Here is a 10,188-nt window from a genome sequence, read left to right as displayed (position 1 = left end):
ACATTTTTTTTACAGCTATAAGACTTATTTTTTCATCGATTGTGCGGTACGCATAGAGTTTTTGCAAAAACTCTAAGTCTTGTCATGGAGCTTCCGCTGTCATTGTAGCTCGAATCCACGGTTTTATATAAAAAGTGGCGAGAAAGATACATATATCACGAATTCCAGTTTCTTCTTCCACAGTTATTGAAAATTGGTGTTTAAATAAATATATTTTTAAGCAATATAAAGCTTTTGCCATCCATCGAGCGTGGTGGAAAGCTCCTGGGGCTCGAAAACTTATATTTTTTGGTGGAGTCCCACCGAGGAAAATAATTATTAATTGTAAAAATTCTTTGTAATCTTCTCTAGGTTGATGTTCTCTTGGTAAAACGTCTATTGCAAATTTGATTGATTCTTCAATAACTGTATCTGTAATTGTTTGACGAACATATTGGGTTTCAATTCCGGATACAAAAGTTAATTTGTTGATTGTTGGCCAAGCATTTTGAAAATTTTTGAACACTGGAACATTTGGACCGGTAGACTGGTACATGTTTTCTTTAAAGACGCCTTGTAAAATGATTTCGTATATATGGTGTCTGCAGGGCAAATATAGAATTTCTCTTTCCAATTTTTGTTCAAGAAGAACGCAGGCTCCTTGGTAGCGTCCAGTATTTGAGGCGGTAGTATCACAAGAAAGTGCTTGTACTTTGTTGGATAATCACCATTCTTCTAATAAATCATACACCGCAGAAGCTTGATCGTTTCCACTGCTAGACCAAATCGTTGGAATTCCTAGTAATTTTTCCACACCAATGGAACTGATTAACACAGGTAGTCTTTCGATCTTTTCTGTCCTCTTTAAAATTGGTAAAAGCTTTCCATCCCAATGGACTGTAATTGCATTGAGCTCGCAATCATTAAATTTCTCGCGTAATTTATTTGCAAGTTCTGCACGATATTTAGTTCTCTGGCGGCGAATAGATGTTCGATTTATTATCAGGTCGTCTATATTATGTCCGAGAGCTTGTGCAATTATTGTGATGATGCCAATACTATCGCGATCACTAACTTTGCATCTGTCGAGCATCGCAACCAGATTTGGCGTTATAAATTGTTTTTGAGCGCGCCTTCTTTTGGAGTTACTCGGACCAAGTAAATTAACCGGATCTTCAATTCCAATATTTTCATTGCCAGGGAATTGACTTTGATATTCAATGGAGGAGAATGATGATGATGATGATGATTCAAATTCTACTGTTCTGACTTGTTTAAAAAAAAATCAAAATGTTAATAGAAATAGTAAAAGTAATATAAAAATAATATAATTCACAATATTTAGATGTATAAAAATTAAATATATAAGAAATATGTACCTTCAGCAACACTCATTTCATATTGCATTTGTCTGGATTCTTGTTGGTCTTTTCGTATTGCTCGTTTCGTTTCTTGCTCGAATACCACGCGATCCGTTCCAATCATTGACCCAGGTCGTCCCTTCCTTCTTTGATTTTCCAAAAATAATTTATCTTCTTCGATTTGTATTAATTGTAATGCATCAGTGTGTGCAATATCGAAGAGGTCCTCCATTTTATCGAGAAAATCTTGCTCTCGTTTTTCTTGAAGTTCACTTCTGCGTGTAGAATTACGTTGTAACGCTCTCCAATCATTATATAGCGATTCTAATTTTGTAATGCTATGCTGTGTCTTTTTTGTAGGGATCCGTGCTTTTTCCCAAATGACCTCAATTTCCTTTACAACTAAAGAAGCACTCGTATGAAGATTTAGTCGCACCTTACGTATGTTATAAAACAAAACTCGTAACACTTGTACATTAGATGGCAACTTGGCACCAATTATTTGACTTTCGTCATGATCTAATAGAAATAATTTTTCGCCTCTGGTTTGCATTTTTGATTCGAATTTTCGAATTTACTTCACTGAACGCTCGGGAAATAGGCACTATTGTAAGAGATTTAAAAAGTATAACACAATGAAAAGCGAATACAGTAAAACCTGTTTTTGTGCGGTGGATAGGGACCGCATAAAAGAAATCGTACAAAAAAATATTCGGAAATTTTATAAATTCTTACATATAATAAACAACTTTGTACGATATAACTACCTAAAATTTTTGTTATGCGGTGGATAGGGACCGCATAAAAAAAGTCGGACTTAGAAAATACATCAATGACTTATGAAATAGATGAGAGAATGCTTTCAATTAAATTAAATAATTAAATTAGACTTAAAGAAATTGTAAAAATATTTAATTCTTCATTGTACATATACATGGAGAAGTTTTCAAATTATACATTAAATAGCTTGGTCCTACTCGTCGTAATCCAAAACGCGCATCTTCTTGTGACGAATTGGTTGAAAATCGCTTTCGACGCTTGAAGATAGGATTTCAATTGATTTGTTTTTTGGTACCATGAAGTCAGTGATCAGTTTTTGTGACGACGGTCGACTGGTCAGTTGCTTGTAAACATCACGATAGTGAGACATGCATGATCTCAGCTCTTTTTGGAATTTTAAGCGTCTTTCCGATTTAAGAAAATGCGTTTCCAATTTTTTAGAAATCTGGATCCCTGCATATATTTTATCTGCTGTAATGGATTCCGGTTCTTCTTGTCCATTTTCATAATCTATCAAACTATTGATAATGTCATTACAATCGATAGTTTGATCCTCAATCATTTCGTCCAGGTCATTTTCGCCGAAAGTATCGAAGCCTTCTCCGCCGATGTTATGTGCGAGCGCACTAATTTCAGATAATAACGTTGACGCGTTTTCGGTAACGTTTCGATTAATTACACATTCAGGCCAGATCGCTTTCCAGCACGAATTTAATGTGTGTTGTTTGATTTGTCCAATTGCTGCAATAATATGGTTTATGCAGTTTAAAATCGAGAATTTTTTCCAAACTTCAGTCAGGCTTAATTTATCGTTCTCTAGCTTTTTCAAAATGTAGCTGAAAGTTAATTTGATATAATGTTTCTTAAAATTTGCGATTATGCCCCGATCTAGTGGTTGTATGAGGCTAGTCGTATTTGGTGGTAAAAATACTATTTGCACATTAGGATGTTCTATACAGGGATGACCGGGTGCATTATCCACAATTAGTAACACTTTAAACGGAAGACCCATCTCTTCCATGTATTTTTCAACTTCTGGTATAAAAGAATCATTGAACCATGTTGCAAATAGAGCTGATGTGATCCATGCTTTTTTATTGGCCATGAAGTGTACTGGATATTTAGATAAATCTACGCTTTTTAGCGCACGCGGGTGTAAAGTTTTATTTATAATAAGTGGTGTTAACATCTTTGCACCAGAGGCATTACTGCAAAGAAGAAGTGTGATTCGATCCTTTGCCGCTTTAAAACCACTTGCAGTTTTCTCTGATTTCGCAATGAATGTTCGGCTGGGCATCTTTTTCCAGAATAACCCAGTCTCATCTGCATTAAATACTTGATCTGGGCAATATCCACCATCATCAATGATTTCCGCTAATACTTTGCGATAATTCATAGCAGCTTTTTCATCGGCGGACGCTGTCTCGCCTTGTATCTTCACATTGTGAAGTGCGTACCGGTGTAAAAATCCAGCAAACCAGCCATTGCTCGCAGAAAATTTCACGTTTCGTAAACAGGATGACGAACTTGGTTCTAAATCCTTCAGTTGGTTGAAATACTGTCTAGCTTTTTCTTGAATTAATTCTATGTGAACGGGGATTCGTTTTTTAGTTAAATCTTTAATCCACAATACGAGAGCCTTTTCCGTCTTCTCTATTACACTATTTCTCGAATACGACGCTTTTTTACTACTGTCGTTTGTTGCACTATTTAGAGATTCATATATTTTACTCGCACGTTTATGTATAGCTCTGATCGTGGATTCACCTAATTTAACCCCTTCCCGTGCCATTTAGCTCGACGAAACTTGGACCCAAGTGTTAGGCGTCAAGACGTGGTAAACAAGCCAGACTGATGCTCGAGAAAAGTCACGATACGAACCGAAATGTAAATGCCTGTGATATAGTCAGTTTTGCGCGATACTGCTGTTGTGGAAGTAAAATCTAATCCTTTTTCCTTTTGTAGATATTATAAATATATTATATTTTGTAATAGATGACATAGTAGGCCTTTACTTCATCTAAGGTAACAGGATACCAATTGTCGTCCACGTTCCGTCTTTTATGCTCGTCGTGCATTGTCTGATATGCGAAGCGATTTGTTTCCGTAACAAGTATTTCCCACAGTTTGTTATCAAATATAATAGAAAATAGGTCCAATATTTTTGGATCCTCGCTTAAATTATTTAACGCAGACGCTTTTATTCCATGAGTTTCAGAATACTTCCAAATTATTGGTGTGTTTTTTACTTTCTGCCAAATCCATGATTGACGCGTCGTACCTTCCTTTTCACTACTCTCATCTATAATCATACGCCTTAGACGTTTTCTGGTTGGCGCAAGCACGTCACTATCACTGGATTCGTTATCACTGCTTTCATTTAAAACTTTTGTATTTTGCATTTTGTAAGGGTTTATTAAATTTCAATAACTAAACGGCTTTGTAACAGCAATTATGAGAATCTTGACTAACTCTCGTGGCGTACTGATATGAACTAACATTCAATTACGACCGTTATATTACGATGTCTATGTTCACGAGCCGGGCTCGTGATGTTTATGTTTGGCCCGACTGTCTGTTCACGAGTCTGGCACGTAATGTTTACGTTTGGCTCGGCCTTCTGTTCACGAGCCTGGCTCGTCATATTCATGTTTGGGCCAAAATCTTCATCACGAGTCAGACTCGTTAAAGCACGGGAAGGGGTTAAATTCATTAGCAACAGCTGTGGATCCTTCACCATCTGCTAGTCTATTTAATATTAGAATTTTTGTTTCTAATGGAATTGTCTGTCTTTTTACTTTCTTTTGACTATTCATTTTAAGGGAGTACTTATGTCTAAAAATAAAATAAAAATCATAAAAACTACATATAAATAGACACAAAAGTAGCTAATTTATTTACCTTTAATCTCGCTATAAAATGAATCCTTAATCACGTGAATCGTGGATAAAACCCTGAATACGAAGCGTATACTGTTCGCGCGTCGAACGACAATATGTACGTAACTGACTCTGCCTTGTCAGTAGATTGTTTGAAATAAATGAACAGAGCATCCCGAAGTCCAGATACATCGTTGTCAAGGAAACCACGTAATCAGAGTTCGTCCACACATGTATATGTACATTGATAGGAAACATTAAACTGGTGCTAACGCCGCTAAGATTCATATACCGCATAAAAATAAATCGCACGAAAAAAATCGCACAAAAATAAAATCGCACAAAACTAATTGCACAAAAACAAAATCGCATAAAAAAGGACCGCACAAAAACAGGTTTTACTGTATATCGTTTTGTAATACTGTATTTCACGAAAAAGCAACGATGCGTCGTCGACAATGATACATTCAAGAATGCACCTCGGCAACGCAGTCGCCTCGAGCCTCCCTTGTTTGGGCCCTGTCGCGGTCCCCCAAAGGGTTTATGACACCCCCAAGTGCCGCTCACGCTTTCTCTTTTCCAAGGCCCTCCACGACGACGGCTAAATGACCGCTTGGAAATACATCGAAAGACAGTCGAAATCCCATATTCCTTACACTATGAAATTCAGTTTTCAATTCTAAAGGCCTGACCCCTCCTAAATCTTCGGTTCTGGATCTTCTGTTCAGAGCAAGTCGAAAACTAACGGATTCTTAAAGGTTCCAACTACCTACTTGATGCAAATACAACTGCATTTTCAAATTTTTCATGACCATTTACACAATCTACTCCGCGCGTATAAACTAAAAATAATATTAAATAATTAGAAACAATGTAATCTTGATGAAAGTATCAGTTACTCCATTAAAATTTTGAAATCTGTTATTTATAAAGATATGAAAAAATTTCTTAGACAAAAGTTGTACTGTTTGGCAAGATAAAAATAATGCCAAAGAATAAAGTTTTTTTGAATGTCAATTTTTGAGATTTCAAGGTCATGATGTTTTTTTTTAAGTGACCTTATACTTTGATTCTATATTGTTAAAGAGCGTAAAAAGACAAATTCAACGATATATAAAAATGTATATGAACGATATACTACAATGGAGAAAAACGAATTCCAAAAATAAAAAAACTTCAACTGCGATGAGGCACGTCTTACCGTTGTCCGATCGATTTCAAATTTTACACAAATTATTTTCTCACCCAGTGGCACCATACTGGGGGGTGTCCGAAAAAAATTTGAAAGTCAAAAAATAAGGTCCACCCTAATGCGTATACCCCACTTTGTTGGCTTGTTTGGATTATAGGTGATGAATGCTATTCTGCCTTTGAATTTTACAATCGATTCATCCACAGCGACTGCTTTATATGGTATGAAATATTGTCTAAATTTTCCATCTATATATTCTAAATAGTTGCTGACTTTTTGAATACGCGTTCTTATCGTTGCATTTCCTTGCGTGGGTTTCTTCAAATGTAACTGTTCAAATATAGATGCGTGGTTAAAATAAACGTTCTACCGATCTATTTTACTAGTTTATTATATTGCGTCTTCACATTATGCGACTTCGGTTCTCGCTCTTAGTTCACGTCGGTTCTTCCCCTTTAGCTAGCGCGCACACCTACACCAGATGGCGTTGTCTCACTCATGGTACCACTCTCATGAAACGTATCGAATGGAAATGTACCTTAATACTCAACACGCCTCCTTACATTTACATTCAACTCTATTTTTCTATCAATTTTGCCGTTTTTATTTTATCCTTAATCTACCTCTAAACATTTCGAACTTTGTTTTACCTAACGGTTTCGTGAATACATCAGCGACATTATTTTCCGACTCTATTTTCACTATATCAACGATACCATCCAAATAGTTTTCATTTACATAGTGATATTGCACTTCGATATGCTTGGACCTTTTAGTATAGTTTCCATATTTAGCTATACACAGTGCACCCGAATTATCTTCGTACACTTTAATTGGTTTATTTATTATTATTTCAAATGATTTTAATATTCCGCGCATAAAGTTTATTTCCGTTACAGCTTCTGACAACGCTACGTATTCCGCAAATGTAGACGACTTGGTTACTGTACTCTGTTTTCGCGTTTTCCAAAACACTGCATTTCCGAATAACCTTATTACAAAACCCGATGTTGACTTCCTGTCGGTGACATCTCCTGCCCAATCGGCATCCACAAAACAATCCATTGTGTCTACATTGTAATTATTTTTGTAAGTTAGTTTTAGATTTCTAGTCAGAAATAGATATTTTAAAATCCTCATCGCATATTTGAAATGTTCTTCTCCATAACTATTCTGAAATCTACTAAGGTAATTTACGCTGAACGCTATGTCTGGTCTGGTACCAGAGCTTACATACGACAGTGCACCTATCAAATTTCTATACTTCACATTTCCATTTAATGTTTTTGCCGGTTCTAGTTTTAGGTTCATCTCCATTGGTGTGTTATATAGTTTCGCATTTTCTATAGCATATTTGCGTGCTAATGACTCTATATATGTTTTTTGACTTAAGGTCATTACATTTTCATTTTTGCTGTACTTATATTCAACATCTATTCCAATATAATTCTTGATTCTACCCATATCTTTCATTTTAAATTTGCTTGACAATTTATTTTTTACATTAGTTATTTCCTGCTTATTTTTACCACAAATTAATAGGTCATCAACAAAAACTAAAATATATATTGGTTCATTGTTATCAAATTTTGTATAGAGACAATAATCATACTCACTCCTATGAAAACCCAATCTCGAAACACATTTGTTAAAACATTCATACCATAAGCGAGGGCTTTCCTTCAGTCCATATAATGATTTAGCCAGTTTGTAGACTTTATTGCTATCACCTTCATAGCCAAGCGGTTGTTTCACATAGACCTCTGAATACACCTTACCATTTAGAAATGCCGTTTCTACATCCATCTGCTCAATTTCCAAACCATGTTGACAGCAAAATGACAGTACGATTCTTAATGTTTGCATCTTCGCTACTGGTGAGTATGTGTCTTGGACTTCTTCTTTCTGCTGGAATCCTCTGACGACCAGCCTCGCTTTGTAGATATTCTCTGGCTTCTTTTTGTAAATCCATTTTACGTCCAAGGCAGTTTTGTCATTTGGTTTATTCACCAATGTCCAGGTTTTGTTGCTATAGATACTGTCCATCTCACGATCCATAGCTTCCATCCAATATTTGGCTTCATTGCTTGTGACCGCCTCCTTAAAGGTAACAGGTACATTTGCATTGCAATAATTTACGTATACGAATTTACATGATCCTTCGCTTCCATATCGAGTAGGTGGTCTTCTTTCTCTTACGGATCTTCTGAGTGTCAGCTCCTCATCCTTTTCTTCTTCTTCAGTGTCGCACTGTTTTTCTTTCAAGTCTATATTTTTATTTTCTTGTTCTTCTTCATCACCTTTGTTGTTCCATTGGTGTTCATCATCAGTTTCATTGATATCCTTAAATCCAATACATTTTATGTCTTCTTCAATTACATCTACGTGTCGGGCTGTTACTATTTTATTTTTTATGAGAATCCTGTATCCAACATCCGTGTATCCTAGGAGAATCCCGGATTCTGCTTTCTGGTCCCACTTTGATTTTCTTTTGGCTTCTGGTACTCGAACAAATACTGTACTTCCATATAATCGTAGGTTATTAACACATGGCCTTTTACCAAAGAATATTTCGAATGGTGTCTTTCTTTCCATTGTGTTAGCCAGAGTTCTGTTTTTCAGATAAGCCGCTGCTCTTACAATTTCTGGCCAATAACGTCTATTTACCTTTGATTCATCTAGCAAACATCGTGCCATATCCATTATTGATCTATTGTACCTTTCTGCTGTGCCATTCAATTCATGGACATATGGAGGACACGGGTTTATACGAATCCCTTTTTCTCGTGCAAAACGATAAACGTTAGAATTTAAATATTCCTTTTCCATTGTCGCACCTTAATGTTTTAATAAACTTGCCAGTTATATTGTGGACTTCATTTACATACTCTATGAAGCAATCAAACACTTGTTCCTTGGATTTAATACAGTACACCTTTGCCAATTTGCTGAAATCATCAATGAATGACAAGAAAAACTTTTCTCCACCATTTCCTGTAGTTGTGTGTGGCCCATTCAGATCCGTGTGTACTATTTCCAATATCTTTGTTGCTCTGTTTCTACGATTTTCAAAGGGCAAGTTATGCATTTTATTTTGTATGCATATAGCGCATTTCATATATTCAGACTCCAGCTCCGTTGGTGCCCCTTCTAGTAACTCATTTTTACATAAAATATTCAAATACTTGAAATTTACATGTCCCAATATGCGATGCCATTTTTCTTTTAATGTTAAATGTGTTTCGCTTACCTTGTTTATTATATTTGCCCTTTTTTCAATCTTTTCTGCATTACAATAGCTTGTCACTTTATATAGTCCATTTTCCTTTTTTGCCATTGCAACCAATTTCCTATTTTGATTGTAAATTTTGGTAATGTCTCCTTTGGATATTATCGTATTCTTGTCCGTCACTTTTGCATAACTTAACAGATTTGCTTCCATATTTTTTACAAGGTATACATTTGGTAGCACTACTTTCACCCTTTTATTGTATACTGGGAAGAATGCCGTTATTTTTCCTAGCTTGGTTGCTTGCAGTATGCGACCATCGCCGACCTTCACGTTTACTGGAGTTTTAAGTGCAACGCATTTATCGAAATATATATCTTCATTTACAATATGGTCAGTGCACCCACTGTCCAGCAACCACTCCAGCTGCATTCCATTTACTACGCTTTTGTAGGTTATGTTTGACATGTTTACCTCTGTTACAAAACAACTTCCTTGTGCATCCTTCTCTTGAGGTCTTTTATACTCATTTCGAACACTATAATAATTTCCTCTGTGTTGGTGTCTTCCACGTCCACGACGAAATGGTCGATAATTTCCACGGAACGATCCAGGTTTGAACGAACGACACTCCTTCTGAAAATGACCATGTTTGCCACAGTTGAAGCAAGTTTGCTTATTTCCAACCGTCGGTATCGAAGCTGCATTGAATACGTTTGACTTGGTAGTCGTTTCTTCTATATTTTCTGTTTGAGGTTTTCTTTCCTC

At 36.0% G+C, this 10,188-nt stretch overlaps 1 protein-coding gene across 1 annotated transcript; it reads right to left on the bottom strand.

Moving 5' to 3' along the window:
• Window positions 1–2,313: 2,313 nt before the first annotated feature.
• Window positions 2,314–3,912, bottom strand: LOC122403771 (tigger transposable element-derived protein 1-like). The gene has a single exon (XM_043407503.1). The coding sequence runs from the start codon at window positions 3,910–3,912 to the stop codon at window positions 2,314–2,316; it is 1,599 nt and encodes a 532-aa protein (XP_043263438.1).
• Window positions 3,913–10,188: the final 6,276 nt, after the last annotated feature.

Source organism: Colletes gigas, unplaced genomic scaffold, assembly GCF_013123115.1.
Source record: "Colletes gigas isolate AHSC1104 unplaced genomic scaffold, ASM1312311v1 Colletes_gigas_Sc00073, whole genome shotgun sequence".
Lineage (NCBI taxonomy): Eukaryota > Metazoa > Arthropoda > Insecta > Hymenoptera > Colletidae > Colletes > Colletes gigas.
The sequence above is the reverse complement of the archived record's forward strand: the minus strand, read 5'-3'. Positions and strand labels throughout refer to the sequence as shown.

Bases quoted from the DNA above. Each gene is read 5' to 3' on its own strand.
- LOC122403771 (XM_043407503.1), bottom strand. From the start codon at position 3,912: ATGGCACGGGAAGGGGTTAAATTAGGTGAATCCACGATCAGAGCTATA.